Below are 14,372 nucleotides of genomic sequence, written 5' to 3'. Positions count from 1 at the left end.
GTGAGAGAGGCTGAGCAGACGAGGGCAAAGGGAGAGTGCGGGATGAAAAGCGGTCAAGTGCCTTCCGGACGTCGAAAGGCGGGTCCTTGCGAGGTTGCATGGCCTTTTGACTGCATCTTGGACCGCACTGAGCTCTCACAGGCCCGTCCGGCGGCGCTGCTGCAGAGGGGTTGTCTCCTCCCGCTCGACTTCGCCTCTTCGCCTCCCGCCACTCACTTCGCTCACTGGCAACCGGCGCCATGACGACGAACCACATGTGGACCTTCGCCGAGTGCGCTCGCATGCGCCAGATCATCGCGACCGACTACCCCTTCCCCAAATACCTCGACTTCGACGAGGTCGCGCGCAAACTCAATCAGGAGTTCCCCTCCAACGTTCCTTTTGCCGAGGCAATGTGCTACACGATGAACTGGGCTATCGGTACGTCGCCTTTCAAGCTGGGCCTGTCTGCTTGCGTGCTGACGTCTTCCTGCAGAACATGGCCACTCGCAGTTCTCGCAGAGGCTTGGATTCGACGATGGAGGGGAGAAGTACCTCAAGTGTGAGTCTCACGACACGCTTCGGTGAGCCTAAGCTGATCCTTGCCGAAGCAGTCATCACGGAGGAGAAGAGGAAGTCGAATGAGCGCTACGCCGAGAAGCGCGCGAGGGATACGGAAAGTACGTTTCCGAGGCGCATCGCCCTTGCGCACCGCTAATGTGGACCTGTACAGCACCGCGCCGCCGCAAATGGAGCGAAGAAGAGATTGACTATGTCGTCGAACTCGGGTTTGCGCGCAAGGAGAGGAAGTTGACCTGGGCTGGGGTTGCCTCGCTTGTGAAGGAGAAGTATGGTTTTGAATGCACGCTTAGCATGGCGAACAACATCTTCTACACCTACTGTGCGTCCGTGCGACCCTCTCGTCTCCTGCGAACCCGCTAACCTTCCTAACCCGCAGCAAACGTCTCGCCTTACAAGGAGAAGTACGGCAAGAAGGCGGCATTCAAGTACAAAAACAAGTGGAAGAACGAGGAGGGGCAGAAGGGCCACCCGAAGAAGCGTATGAGGAGGGAGGAACCCGCCGGTGCGTATTTAGCTTTCCTCCCTCGTTTCCTCGCTTCTGTACCTCGACCCTTGAACTAACAGTGGACCACTGCACTGTGCAGAGACGCCTGTCGAGCCTTCTGGCGAGGGAGAGACGACTGCCGCTGCTGCCGCCGTCGAGCAGAGCGGTGAGTCGGATTGTCTCTTTCGCTTCGACCGCCTCGCCAGGACTCACACTTGGCTCGATCGTACGCAGACGAGGAGGTCGACCAGCTTGCATCGGACGAGGAGGAGGACTACCCGCAGCTTGCCGAGCAGGAGCAGGGACTTGAGCAGGACGAGGAGGAGGAGATTGACGAGCTTGACGAGGAGTGAGCGCGTACGCAGGGCAGCAACGCTTAACAGGTGCGTTTTCTATGCTGCCGACGAGCAGCGCACCGCTCGAGACGCTCGCTGACGCCTCGCTCGCTCGTTGTTGACTTTGCGACAGAACTCTACCAGACCGGATCTCGGACTCGACCTTTCTCTTCGCGATTCGACTCTGCACGCACGCTTACGACTCTCGTCGACTCTCGACGCCGTTTTCGCTGTCTGTCATACATCGCTTAAAATGCAACAACGTCTGCAGCTCATTGCCAGAAACGAAAGAGCGGATTCTTATCACCCAAGCCCTCAATCTGCTCATCCGTCATGTTGTCGAGGCCGAAGCGGCGACGGATTTCGGGGTCGTCGGCGACGGCGGTCAACTCCTCGCCGTTTGCGCCCAAAACAAAGTCGGGGACCTTGCCGTACTTGGCATCGCGGCGTGCGTTCTCGCGCTGGAAGTAGACCATCATGAAGATGCTGAGGAGGACGCACATGCCGGCGAAACCGAGTCCGACGGCGTGTCCGAGGATGTAGCGCGGCTTGTCCTGCGTGCGGTAGACGAGCGAACTGACGATGCCGCCAGAGTTGCCGACGGCGAACATCACTCCCATCGAGGTACCGCGCTTGAGGACGCCGGAGAAGTTGTTGCCGGTCCAGACAATCGCTAGAGGAGAGGAGGTCGAGCGGAACGGCGTCAGCTGGGTTCAAGCTTGAAGTGGCTTTCACGGCACTCACTGTTGGCGATGCAGGGGGCGACACCGCAGACGCAGAGGAAGACGGCAAAGTAGGCGACTCCGGGGTGCTTCTGGGTCTTGATGCCGAGGAGGATGCCGTCTGCGCGATTAAGTACCGTCAGCTCAAGCCCTGCACCTCAGGTCGACTAGAGCGGGTGACGCACAACCAATGATGACGACCGTCATCCAGAAGATGTTGAAGATACCGCGACGCTGGATGCGGTCCGAGTAGATGGCGGTCGCGAGGGTGATGAAGAAGGCGAGAGCGTAGGGCGGGGTCGAGAGGAGCTGACTCTGGGCGCGGGAGAAGGTGCCGAGCTCGCTGATGATGGTCGGGGAGAAGAGCGAGAGGGCGTAGAGAGGCTCGGCAACGCCGATGTCTGCGAGCGCAGGTCATCGTTAGCCGGCGCTTCTTACGTTCAAGTCCATGTGAATTACGCACAGATGAGCGCAAAGATGTAGGTCTTCCAGTCCTTGAACGCGTCCATAACATACTTCATCTTGAAGGTGCCGGCCGCTCCAGTGTCCTCCTTGAGGCGGCGGACGACGTGCTCGCGCTCAGCCGGGGTGAGGAACTTGGCCTCCTCGGGGAAGTCCTCGATCATCCAGGGCGAGATGCAGCCGACGATGAAGGTGAGGAGACCTTCGATCTGTGCGAGCGAGGGAGTGGGTGCATGTCAGCAGGCTGTCCGCTCGAGCCAGAGTGAACAGTGAGGTCGGCGTACGATGAAAATCCATCTACACGATCCGAGCGAAGAGTCAGCAGTGCTCGAGCGGAGTCAGGAAGCGGCGAGACTCACGCCCAGCCACCCTTTCCACCGACGCCTGCCATCTTCGACAAGCCGTACGCAAGCAGTCCGCCGAAAGCGCCACTGAGTGTCGCAGAACTGAAGAAGATGGCCTGCGGTCGTGGGAAAGTGATGCGAGGAGGGCAAGAAGGAGTCCATGGAGCGGGGGAGAGGAAGAAGGGGATGGGAAGTTCGTCAGCCTTCCGTAAAGTCGCGGGTAGAAGCAGACTATAAACGCACGATACGGAGGTTCGATTCGTTGCGCTTGTACCACGAGACAAGGTAGAAGCAGATGCCGGCTGTAAGAGGGCAAGGGTTGGCGACGAGGTCGAGGCAAAGATTCGGACGGGCTCGACGTACGGAAGAGGACGGATTCAGTTAGACCGAGGAAGAAACGGGCGGCGACGAGGCCGGCAAAGTTGGAGCAGGTGCCCATCTGTCGAAGCAGGGATGGTCAGTTTCCGGCGAGGTGGAGGAAGCAGGCGTCGACGAACCAGAGTCATGACGATTCCCCAGCTGCGTGTGTATCAGAGAGCGTCAGTGCGAGTTAGAGAGAAGCGTCGGCACGTCCGGACAGCGGAGATAGAGGAAGGAATGGTACGCACGAGATCATGATAGCCGGGATAAACCTGGACGGCCGCATCTTCTTCAACAGGATGTTGCCAGGAATCTCGGTCGAGACATAGCCGACGAAGAAGACGACGAGGGCAATCTGGCTGTCGAGGGAAAGATCGGGCGGTCAGGTCGCAGACAACAGACGAAAAGGCGAGGGAGAGAAGCGTACTACTGGTTTCCCTTCAAGTGCAGGTCTTTCTCCAGTCCATCAAGACGTGCTGCAGCGAACGGGAACGTCAGCATGCGTCCTGCCTGCCAAGGGAGAGCGAGACAGCCGCCCGGAGGTCTGGGAGGCGCCCAGAGGTCCTCGAGACCACCGGGGAACGTCCAGGGGTCGCGCAAACTCGCCTTGTCCGATGTTCACTCGATCCAAAAAACTGAGTAAGTAGAGCAGCGAGAGGAAGGGGACGAGCTGGAGAGGCGGATGCGGAAGCCGGGGCGAGGAGGAGGGGTGAGGAGGAGGGGCGAGGGTAGTTTGAAGCGCGAGGGGCGGGATAGACGACACCAAAGAGTGTCAGACGACTCCAGTGAGCAGCAATGCGAAGCAGGAGGCACCTTGTAGTCAATCTTGCGCATCAACTTCTTCTCCTCGACCGGCGAGAGGTACGGCGCGTCGAGCGCCTTTCCGACGTATTCATTCTGGATCTCGGTGCCCTTCTCCTTGTCAGACGAGTGCAGTGACGGAGACGACATGCTAGCAGCAGCTGAGAGCGTTGAGTAGCAGCGAGGCGAGCGAGGAGAGGGAGAAGAGGCGTGTCTGCTCCCTCGACGTGAATGATCGCAGTGGGGGGATTTGACGTGGCCCTCCGAGGGCCTCCGCAATCCCCGCTAAAGCGGGCGTGGGCGCCTGCGCACAAAATCAAGAGCCCCTTTCGTCGTTGCCGCCAGCCCGGGTCGATTGCGCTCGCACGCCGTTGAGAAGGTCACACTCCCGTTGCTCGCCGTCTCTCTTGCCCGGATACACGCGGTTTGCCTGCGATACAACTCTGCCGGGCCTTGGCTACGTTGTTCCAGCTCGACAGATGACGCTCGCAGGCGATGGGGCGGACCAGGCGACGTCCTCGTCCTCCGCCGCACGTCCTGGGTCCGCAACGTCTCGACGACGACCGGCGTTGAGCGAGAAAGAAGAGAGCCTCACGGAGGGTTCGGCTGACGAGAGCGAGCAGCAGCGGCGGCCGATACGTACGCCTCCACACCTCTGCGGGCCGCTCCTCGACAATATCTCCGGCCGTCCTGCCCCCTTTCCTTCTTGTTGATGGGCCCTTCCAGACTCGTGTTCGTCGTGTCTCATCGCGGCTCGACTTCCAGTCTAGCGCTCCCGCCGCTCTCCCGGTTGCTTGCACTCTCCTCCGTTCTCCTCCTCGCTCTCGCTCGTTCTCCTGCAGCTCGTGCACGCTCGCTTATACGCTCTGCTGCAATGGTTCGCACCGTCGCTGCTTTCGCCATCCTCACCGTGTCCGGTACGCCCGCTCCGTCCTCTCAATCCATGAATGGCGATCTCACGCACCCTGTGCTCACGTTTACAGCGACCGCCGTCTCTGCGACCGACTTGAGCGGCCTGTTCAAGCGCCAGACGCTTTCGGGCGACTCGCAGGCCCAGGTCAACGGGTTGCTCGACCTCGCCAACAAGGTCTTGACGGACGCCAGCTCCGGCAACATCACGTCGCAGTGCCTCTCGTGGTCATCAGCCCTCGCTGTGAGTATCGCATATCCTCCCGCACGATGCGAACGAAAGTTGACGTCGTTTCGCACGGGCAGAACTGTCAATCCAACACCAGCGACCAGGTGCAGATCGCCGTCTGCTCTTGCAACAGCGACAACTTGTCGCAGATGACCTCGTGCGCGGGCTCTTACGGCTCCGAGGGCCAGTCGGATGCCTCGGGTGCGTCGACTCGCAATTCTCGCTCTTCAGGCCAAGTCTGATCCTCCCTCTCGCAGGCTTTACGACCTTCTGCACCCAGACCCTCCCCACCCTTACCGGCGGCTCATCAAGCAGCAACTCGACCGCCTCCTCCATCTCTTCCGCCGCCTCCTCCGCCGTCGCATCCGAGACAGGCGCCATCGCTTCCCTCTCGTCCGTCGCCTCGTCCGCCTCGCGCACCGCTAGCTCGAGCGCGGGCGCTGCTGCGAGTGGAAGTGCGGGCGCTTCGTCTGCCTCGGCGGCTGGCGCATCGGGAAGCTCGAAGCCTTCGAGCGGCGCGGGAAAGAACGCCGTCGTCGGTGGATTCGCCGGCATCGTTGGGCTCGTCGCTGCTCTGGCGTTCTAAAGCAGTCCAAGATACATCATCTCACACTCGTTCCATCCGTTCAGTTATCGTCCCCACACCCTGCGTAGTTCCGTGTCTCCCCCTCGAAGCGGGAGTTTCGTTTCTAGCCTCACAACGACAACTGCGACTCGTTCCAGGTAAAGCGAATTTGCATGCGAAGAGAGTGTCAACAAAAAGCGGTAGAAGCGACAGGAAGACGACAGAGTAAAGCGAGCGGCGGCAGGAGAGAAACAACGACAAGTGAACGAGAACGTGAAAAAGCAAACCCTGACCTCCTCAATCCTCCTCTTCAACCTCCACCTCGTCCCGAGCGCCGGCATACCACTCCTCCGGCACCCTACTCATCTCTTCCCTCAACTCCCTCGTCAACTCCTCCGTCTCGAGCACAACAACCACAAGGCCCCACCACTCGACCCTGATTCCGCGCTGAACAAGGCCGTCGATCCGGTCTTGAATGGCGGCGTTGTCGCGAAGAGAGGAATTCAAGGTTGTTGGGAGACAGATGGTGAGGCGGGAGAGGTGAGGGGGAGAAGCGGGAGTGGGAGGGGTGCGCCAGGATTTGCGGCGGCGGCGGGGAGAGAGGTGAGGACGTTGAGGGGGCGTAGATGGCGGAGAAGAGACGGGAGAGGCGGTGGGCGAGCGGGAGAGGGGAGGAGAAGGTGAAGGAGCCGGTGTCACGGACGAGAACGGCGGATTGGTCGAGGACGGCACAGCGGGCGAGCTCATCGCGTTGTTGTCCCCCGTAGCGTCATCCGTGTCGCACGCCCAACCCTTGCCCGCCTTCTCGTCCGCCGCGATCCCATCCTCCGTCTCCTCATCCAGCATCAATCCAATCCCAGAATCGTTCGCGCCCTCGACTTCTACCTCCTCCTCTTCCACGTGCTCCTCGTCGGCACCCTTCTCACCCGCCTTCTCGCCTTCCTCAACCCTCTCAAGCCACCACTCTACCTCTTCCCTCTCGACATCCTCCCCGCACGTCCCGATCGTGAGCTCCTCCAGACTCGGCGGAAGCGCAAAGCCGAGCCGATGAGGCGTCTGCGCAAAGACTTGCGAGCCAAAGAGCTTGAGTTTGCGGACCTGCGGAACGACGGCACGAGACAAAGGGTGATAAGCCTATCTCGTATCTCGCAAACGGTGAGGGAATGGGAACGCACTTTGGTCAACCTGCGCAAGACGTCCCAGTAGTCATTGTCTGGCAATGCTCCGAGGTTGAGATTGAGGCGAGACGAGATCGGTCCGTCGGTCCATTCAAAGTCGTCGAGGTTGGGCGCGACGATCTGGAGGAGGTGGTTGAGGGTTGACGAGGCGCCTACGAAGAGGATCGACGAGAGATGGAGCGAGGTGAGGGTGCAGAACGAGGGGAAGAGAATCCCGACAAGCGCGAGGGGAGACATGACGAGCGACGAGAGCTCGACGGACGTGAGACCCTTCATGCCGACGTCGGCAAAGGCGCTCGTGTAGGCTTCGCGCATGTCGGTGTCCGAAGCGAGCATCGAGGGGAGGATGTCGACGAGGGCGGCGAGTGCCGTCACGAAGGGTTCGGGGACCGAAGCAAGGGGTGTGAGGTAGCGAGACGAGGGGCGCAGGACGAGGTGTCGGAGCGCAGGCAGATGCGAGAGACCGCACATCAGACCCGTGGTGGTGGCCGTGTGTGCGCCGTCAATGGGCGAGTACTCCCACGTCTCGAGTTTCGGGAGGTGGTCGCGGAAAGAAGAGGGCAGGTAGGCGAGGCAGGCGTCCCCGAAGCCTCGGCAGCGCAGCACCTTGACGTCTTGGCCACAACGCTTGAGCAGTGTGAGCAGCTCTGCTTCGAACGAAGGGTTGCCCGCCGCCGAGACGAGGTCGTTGTCCCCTCCCTCTCCCTCGCCCTCACGTCCACTCCGCGTTTCCTTGATCTCCAAAAGGATCTCCTCGATCTTCCCGACCCATCCCTTCCTCAACGCCTTCGCCAGCGCGCGCATCTGCTTCCGCGACCGAAGGATGACCACCTTGGCGAGGTGTTCGCGCGCGACATCCGTCCATCGCGAGTGGACGAGCGACAGCTGGGTATAACCGGTCCAGGCGTTCGACGGCGGTTCCTTTCGGGTCGTCGTCGGCGGCAAGGGAGGCCGTGCGAGGTCGAAGATGACGTCCAGCAGTTCGTTCGGCAGACGGAGGGAAGCGGGCGGGATGTATGGAAGGGCCGACGTGGAAGCTTCGCAGTTGGCGTCGGCCGGTCCGAGGGGCTGTTCAAGCGAGTCGCAGGTCTCCCTTGTCGTCTCCAGCGGTGTTGGTGGCGTAGACGTTGGCGGCAGAGCAGGTGGGGTGCTGCGCGAGCAGGGCCCGCACAAGCAACCGGGCGACGGATTGATGAGCTGCAGGGCAGTATACAGGTCAGTATGAGCCTGTCAGTGCCCTCAACAGGCCAGTTTGCGCACCTTCATCGTCGTCGCCCGTTTGACAGAGGCCGAAGAGATGAGGACGGCGAGCTGGCCACGACCACTCTCGCTTGACCCGCTGGACGCGCTGTGCTGCTGTTGGGAACCCTCAAACCAATCTCTCGACAACCGCCAGCCCAACGAACCGCTTCTCCATGCCTTCTCACCCTCACTCTCCCGCTTCCCCCACCTCGCCGCGACTCGACGACGACGACATTGCGCGGCAAGGGCGCCAGCTAAAGCCAGTCGACACCCAGAGCTCAGCGGGATCCGACAGCGTCGCGTCGCAAAAGAGCAGAGCCTCCATCCTCTCTCGCTTCTCCCACCCGTCCGCTTCTTCACTCCACCACGCCGTCTCGCGGGGACATCACAAAGTCCACCCGCACTATGACGAACACTACGAGCTGCCGCGGATCAAGGACCCCATCCACCTCTGCGAAACGGCCATCTCGCTCGTCCTCTCCCATCCCGGTCCGCCAATCGAGGTCATGAAGAAGGAACTACTGCCTAAGCTGTACCATTCTGCGTACCAGCACCGCGTAAACTGTAGGGAGCACGGGCTGAACGACCTACTGAAGGTGGTCGAGCGATTCAGGACGCGGTTCTCGGTGAGCCTCGGTTCCACCCTCTTGTTGCTTCGTACGCGCGAGCTGACGCTTTGTCGACTGTTGCAGCAAGTGAAGGTCAAGTTCAGGTCGCACTTGATGGACATGGACGGGACAGCGTGAGTTATCGCTTCTCTCGCGGACTTTTCGTCGCATGGCGGAATCCCGCCAACTTTCCTGCTTGCGACGTCGGGTCGAACCCCTTCAGCACTCGTTACTGACGCTCCTTATCTTTTCGCAGAACGATGCACGCCGCCGCCATCGGCCTAAACTACGACATCACCGCCCGACCACACTATGACCCGACCGTCCACTCGAACAAGCACGAGATCGAGGACAAGAAATGCGCGTCCGTCTGCGTGATGAAGATTTATGAGGGGAGGATCGCGCAGAGTGATTTGGTTGTGTGAGTGGTGGCTTTTGGTTGAGCTGGATGAGTCCCGCTTGGAGGCGAAGACTTCGCCCGGCTTCATTGCGTAGGCCGGCCGCTAACTCTCTCGTCTCCTTCATGCAGCGACACGAAAGAGTTCCAGATGGACGCTCACGGCCCCGAACTGAGCTGCTCGATCATGTAGAGCCGACCTTTCCCTTCCCTCTTTCTAGGTTCTTGGTGCTGCAGTCGAACCCGGGTGTTGTACGGTACTCTCAGCATTCTCTGAGTGTCAGGGAGGTAGGTTGCGAGTGAGCCATTGCAACCGACCGAGAGCCGCTGCGATTACACAGTCTGCACGACACTAGGCCGCTTGACTCGCTGTTGTGGCTGATACGGCTGCTGCTGAGGTGGCGGCGATCTAGTCAATACAGGAGGCGGCAGCGGCGGAGACCCTGAAGGAGCGTAAGAAGGCGGAGGGGGAGGAGGGCGGTTCATCGCTGGAGGAGGCGAGCGGGCTGTGGTTGGTGAAGGCGCAAAGGGTGGTGGAGAGCGCACGGCTGGAGGCGGAGGAGGAGGAGGTGCGAAGGCCGAGCGTTGAGGCGAGACGGGAGGAGAAGGGGCGAAGCGAGGACCGGTCGGGAAGGGCGGGAGTTTCGGTGGCATCGGTGCGGGTGAAGAGACCGCTGGTGGGGGTAGGGCCGTCGTCGTACGAGGAGGCGTCATGGGCGTCGCAGCGGGCCGAGGCGGTTCAGGCGTTTCCCTTCCCTTCTCCCGGTTGAGCTCCCTCAAAACTTCCCTCAACTCGCCCACCATCTTCTGCTGCTCCTCCACTCCCCCGGCCGTCCCACCGATCGACCCACGCTCCTTCGTCGGGCTACTCTCCAGCGACTCCCGACCGCGCTGCAACGCCTCCCTCGCTTCGCGCATCCGTCGAATCCGCTCGTCCCGCGAGAGCTTCGAGCCGTCTGGCCCGTACATACGCGAAGAGGAGGGAGGTCCGGCAACGGCTTCGAAAACCTTCTCTTCGGCTGCGGCGTCGGTTGTTGGAGGCAAAAGCGAGAGCGAGAGGGTCGCGTCGAGGAGAGCTTGTCGAGTTGCGAGGGTTTCGTTGGCGGAGGGAGGCTGGCCTGATGAGTCGAGGGTTGCGTAGATCGCGCCTGTCGGGTTCAGCTCGGCGTCTTGCTCCTCCTCGCCCGCTTGCTCGGGCTGCTCGTCACCGGCGTCCCGCGCAACTTCCGCTTCCTCCTCCTCCTCGACCTCAACCTGCTCCGCCTCGACTTCCAGACCCAGAGCCCTCTTTAGCGCGTGTCCACCAGCGCTCCACTCGCCCTGCAGCGCCTCGACTTCCTTCCCAATCCCGTCCCACGTCCTCAACACCTTCTCCCTCCTCTCCTCCGCCTCCTCCGCCCGCATCGTCGCGAGCAATGCCGTATCGGACGTGACGACCCGCAGCTTCGCTTGGATCGAGCGAAGGAGCAGCGAGAGGGCGTGCGTGTGCGAGGCGAGGGAATTGTCGGCGGATGAGGGAGAAGCGGAAGATGCAAAGTTGGCGTATGAGGCGGGAGTGGTTGAGCGAGGTGGCGCGCGAGATGAGGTGGTCGGGGTTGCAGGCGGACCGGCTGGCTTGGGCCCACCGTTCAAGCGAGCGAGTGCATCGCCTCTCGCCTTCGCGGTTGTCGGCGTCAATCCTGTCCCGACAGACGACGAAGAGGTCCCCGACTGAGGCAACTCGACCTCGATCTCGTCCGCAGTCCTCGAGTAATACCCCGACCGTCTCCTCCTCTCGCTCCTGCGCCTCTCCAGCCCCTTGCCCTCTCCCTCCGGCTTACTTGTCCCAAACTCCCGCTCGTGCGCCTGCCCAACTTCCCTCGCCACCTCTCCAACCCTCCGCGCAGCCGAATCCACCAGCCCACCAATCGCGTTCCAAGCTGTGTCGCTCTGCGCATGCGAGAGCGACTCGAGTAGCCGCCAGATCACGCCGCGCCGGGTGTCGTGGAGGGTCTCGAGGGCTTCTTGGAGAGTGATGAGGAGAAAGGGGGTGAGATCTGCTGCGGGCGATGACGGGGATGGCGTGCGAGGGGGCTGCTGGGCGTCGGAAGGGGAAAGAGAGGCTGAGAGGCCGCCAAGCGAGAGAGGCCGCTTCTTTCGCGCGCTAGCAGGCGGGTCAGCGCGCAAAGGCGAACCGGCGCCCGCGCTAGATCCAGGTCCGAGCGAGCTCTTTAACCCTCGTCGTGCTGGTGTACTCGCATCGCCAATCGCAACCCGCCTGTCGATCCCGCCGAAGGTACTCTCCGTAGGATGAAACGGGTCGAATGCCGCGCCTTCGCCCTGCGCAAGCGAAATCGGCCTCGATCCTCCAGATGCAGACGCGCCTCCCCAGCGCTCTACTTCGTCCCGCTCGAGTCGGGCTCGGGTATCGTGTCGCAGTAGTTCGGAGAGCGAGGCTTGGGAGGTATGGTTTGGCGAGGAAGAGGGCGAGAGAGCAGGCGTTGGGGCGGTGAGCTGGAGTTGTAGAAGGGGAGAGTCGCGAGGGAGGAGGGCGTTCAAATCTGCTGTGGAGGTCAAAAGGGCGGACAGGGCGGAGGAGAGGAGTTGCGAGAGGGAGGTGCGGAGGGCGAGGGCGCGAAGGGGCGGAGGATTCGACGAGGGTGCTGATGTCGGGGAAGATGACGGCGCGTGTGCGCGGGCCTCGATGCGCGAGATGGGCGGGAGAGGGTCGGACCTGCGAGAAGAGCCGTCAGCTCCGGTCTCGAAAGCTGAGCGGTAAAGGGCTTTACGCACAGACCAAGTCCATGAGCGATGCACTCGAGCTCCTTGATGGCCGTGAGAGCTGCGGCGACCCGCAGATCCAGCTCTTGCGACGCCGCGATGAACCGCTCGACAGAGGCGAGCACGGCTTCTTGAGGCGTCGTTCGCGGCTCTTCCTCCTCGACTGTCGCCAATCCCGCGCCGTTTCCGACAGACGCCTGATTTTGCTTCGAGAAGAGCGAGAGCGCCCCGGCGAGGCCGCTGAGTGCAGCCTGCGCACTCCCCAACACACCTCGCTCGAGCATGCCTTGCCCAGCCAAGTCCCATCCGCTCGGCCATTCCGCCTTATTCTCCACAACACCTCCCTTCGGCGGCCTGGCCTTCCCCTTCCCTTTCGCACGCCCAGCTTCTGCTTGCTGCTTCTCAAGCGTCTCGAGGGGCGGATAAAGCTGCAAGGCGTCCCCGACCTTGGCGCTCAGCAGAGCTGACGTCGCAAGGGCGTACTTGACGCGCTCGATGGAAGCTGCATGGCGGGTCTGGGTGCGACGTGGAGGGGGAGGGCGCGAGGGAGTCGAAGGTGAGGGCGTGCGGGTCGAGGCGGATGTCGAGGGATGAAGAGACGGGTTCGTCGAGGGTGCAGAGGGGAGTAAGTCGTCGCCTTCGCCGTTCTCTGCGCACAAAAAGGAGGTCAGCGAGATCGACCTGGCGAAACAAAGGGTGGAATGAGAGGACGGACGGCGGAGGTAGTCTGCGATAGGCGACTCCGCGTACGCCACTGCTTCTGCCATCCTGCAGGATCACGCCCAGCCTCGAATGCCTCCTCAAACCCGGTGGATTGAGCGGTCGACGTCGACGAGACGCGTGCAGGCGCGAGGCGACGGGGAGGAGGGAGAGATGGAGCGAGTCGGCGTGGCAGCGGGTACGTTGGATCGGCGGAAGAGCTCTGGACAGTACTGGCTAGCTTTACAGCTCGTAGCAAGTCGCGGAGGAGGAAGAGGTGTTGTTGTCGAGGTTGTCTTCATCACTTCATCGCTCGCCTCGCTCTCGCACTCGTCTGGGCGCCGCTGGACATCGCTCAAATTCGCTCAGAGGACTGTCATATCAAACAGCGACGGCGGCCAACTCGAATCAGTTTGATTGACCTCTTCCTCGCCCGCTCGACCCCGCCTCATCGCTTCATCGCACATCGTCGTCTACACCGACGCTAAGAGCGTGCGCGGCCCGTACCTACTTCTCCTGGAAATCCTCGAACTGGCCGGCACTTTGCGGTACGTCACGGCGGCCCTTTCCTGGCCCCTCTTCATCCCGACCCACTGACACCGGCCTTCCCCTCCACAGACTCTTCCGCTGCGCCCGAAGGCAACTCGGACGGTCCCGTCATGTCCCAGCTGTATCGACCAGATCGCGCGATCCGCGGCGAATCCCCTCCAACACCCGCACCTTCGCCTCAACCTCGGCCCCGGATCTACGCCTCTCCTCCCTCGTCCTCTCGTGCGGCAGAAGCGGGTCCGAGCCGACCAGCAGAACCAGGAAAGCGGATGCAGGTGGACGATGGAGAGGATGACGGGCGAGGGGCGAGCGGATGGCAGCCCAGGGGGTACCGAAGACCGGATGCGCGCACGGCATCGTCTTCTTCGGGCTCAATACCCTTCTTCCCGCCCGACCACCTCCCTCCCTCTCCTTCTCCGACTGGCACCGCTTCTCCGTCGCCCTTCACCTCCCAGTCGCCCGCCCTGCTCGAACCGCTCGCTTCTCCACCAACAAATCTCGTCTCTCCAGCAGACCAAGTCTCCCTCCTCCGAACAGCAGTCAACGCCCTTCCCCGCCACGCTCGCGAAGAACTCATGTCCCTACTCCTACTCGACACACCATCGATCGACCTCTCGCCCCTTTACCGCCTCATCCACCCGCGTCTCCAGCGCGACTTCCTCCAGTCCCTCCCCCTCGAACTCGCACTACACGTACTGAGCTTCATCGATGACCACCGGACGCTGGCGAGAGCAAGCGGCGTCAGCAGGTACTGGCACGGGCTGTTAGAGCGCCACGAGGTCTGGCGAGGGATGTGCGTCAAGTACGGATATGCGCTACCCGACTTTCCGCCGTCGCCCTAACGGCCAAAGGGACGAGTCGGAGGTGTATATAGTGTCTTGCAGGAGCTGAGCGGGGAGGAGCCGTCTCAAGTCGTCGTTTCTTGTTGCCGCAACGTATATCCTCTTGAGTGCGCCCCTTACGAGATCGCTCGTCTGCGTGCATCTTTGTGTCAATGTCCCAAGCTTCTGAGGAGAGCTGCGAAGCCAGATTACCACGAAGGAAGCCGCTTATCACTCCCTCGTTCGTCAAATCCTCCTTTGTCCCTCGCCCGCTTCCCTCACTCGCCTGGACCCGCTTGGACTGCCTGCTCCCGTACTCTACCACTCTTGGACCTACTCAACGACC

The 14,372-nt window shown here is 61.8% G+C and overlaps 7 protein-coding genes across 7 annotated transcripts; 4 read left to right on the top strand and 3 right to left on the bottom strand.

Annotated features, from left to right (window-relative positions):
- Nucleotides 1-239: 239 nt before the first annotated feature.
- RHTO_02207 (uncharacterized protein) lies at nt 240-1,398 on the top strand (the record flags this gene model as incomplete). Its single annotated transcript, XM_016415885.1, has 7 exons — nt 240-420; nt 476-541; nt 594-659; nt 713-880; nt 938-1,063; nt 1,146-1,211; nt 1,280-1,398. 7 exons carry the CDS (start codon nt 240-242, stop codon nt 1,396-1,398), a joined length of 792 nt encoding a protein of 263 aa, XP_016272008.1.
- Nucleotides 1,399-1,652: 254 nt separating this feature from the next.
- On the bottom strand, nt 1,653-4,219 carry RHTO_02206 (MFS transporter; the record flags this gene model as incomplete). Its single annotated transcript, XM_016415884.1, has 12 exons — nt 1,653-2,053; nt 2,125-2,223; nt 2,288-2,503; nt 2,566-2,773; nt 2,849-2,861; nt 2,924-3,024; nt 3,152-3,210; nt 3,272-3,347; nt 3,406-3,427; nt 3,517-3,627; nt 3,699-3,874; nt 4,082-4,219. The coding sequence occupies 12 exons, from the start codon at nt 4,217-4,219 to the stop codon at nt 1,653-1,655; spliced, it is 1,620 nt and encodes a 539-aa protein (XP_016272152.1).
- Nucleotides 4,220-4,943: 724 nt separating this feature from the next.
- On the top strand, nt 4,944-5,793 carry RHTO_02205 (uncharacterized protein; the record flags this gene model as incomplete). The annotated part of the gene is made up of 4 exons (XM_016415883.1): nt 4,944-4,986; nt 5,053-5,222; nt 5,285-5,408; nt 5,465-5,793. 4 exons carry the CDS (start codon nt 4,944-4,946, stop codon nt 5,791-5,793), a joined length of 666 nt encoding a protein of 221 aa, XP_016272063.1.
- A 276-nt stretch (nt 5,794-6,069) lies between these two features.
- RHTO_02204 (uncharacterized protein) lies at nt 6,070-8,216 on the bottom strand (the record flags this gene model as incomplete). The annotated part of the gene is made up of 3 exons (XM_016415882.1): nt 6,070-6,870; nt 6,948-8,147; nt 8,211-8,216. The coding sequence occupies 3 exons, from the start codon at nt 8,214-8,216 to the stop codon at nt 6,070-6,072; spliced, it is 2,007 nt and encodes a 668-aa protein (XP_016272117.1).
- A 149-nt stretch (nt 8,217-8,365) lies between these two features.
- RHTO_02203 (uncharacterized protein) lies at nt 8,366-9,390 on the top strand (the record flags this gene model as incomplete). Its single annotated transcript, XM_016415881.1, has 4 exons — nt 8,366-8,818; nt 8,885-8,934; nt 9,057-9,221; nt 9,330-9,390. The coding sequence occupies 4 exons, from the start codon at nt 8,366-8,368 to the stop codon at nt 9,388-9,390; spliced, it is 729 nt and encodes a 242-aa protein (XP_016272067.1).
- A 140-nt stretch (nt 9,391-9,530) lies between these two features.
- Nucleotides 9,531-12,724, bottom strand: RHTO_02202 (uncharacterized protein; the record flags this gene model as incomplete). Its single annotated transcript, XM_016415880.1, has 3 exons — nt 9,531-11,910; nt 11,970-12,606; nt 12,673-12,724. 3 exons carry the CDS (start codon nt 12,722-12,724, stop codon nt 9,531-9,533), a joined length of 3,069 nt encoding a protein of 1,022 aa, XP_016272179.1.
- Nucleotides 12,725-13,315: 591 nt separating this feature from the next.
- RHTO_02201 (F-box and WD repeat domain containing protein) lies at nt 13,316-14,047 on the top strand (the record flags this gene model as incomplete). The annotated part of the gene is made up of 1 exon (XM_016415879.1): nt 13,316-14,047. The coding sequence occupies one exon, from the start codon at nt 13,316-13,318 to the stop codon at nt 14,045-14,047; it is 732 nt and encodes a 243-aa protein (XP_016272061.1).
- Between the last annotated feature and the right edge of the window lie 325 nt (nt 14,048-14,372).

The sequence above is a fragment of the Rhodotorula toruloides genome, assembly GCF_000320785.1.
Source record: "Rhodotorula toruloides NP11 unplaced genomic scaffold Scaffold17, whole genome shotgun sequence".
In the NCBI taxonomy this organism is placed as follows: Eukaryota; Fungi; Basidiomycota; class Microbotryomycetes; order Sporidiobolales; family Sporidiobolaceae; genus Rhodotorula; species Rhodotorula toruloides.
Note: the sequence above shows the minus strand (reverse complement) of the source record. Positions and strands in the feature narration are given on the sequence as shown.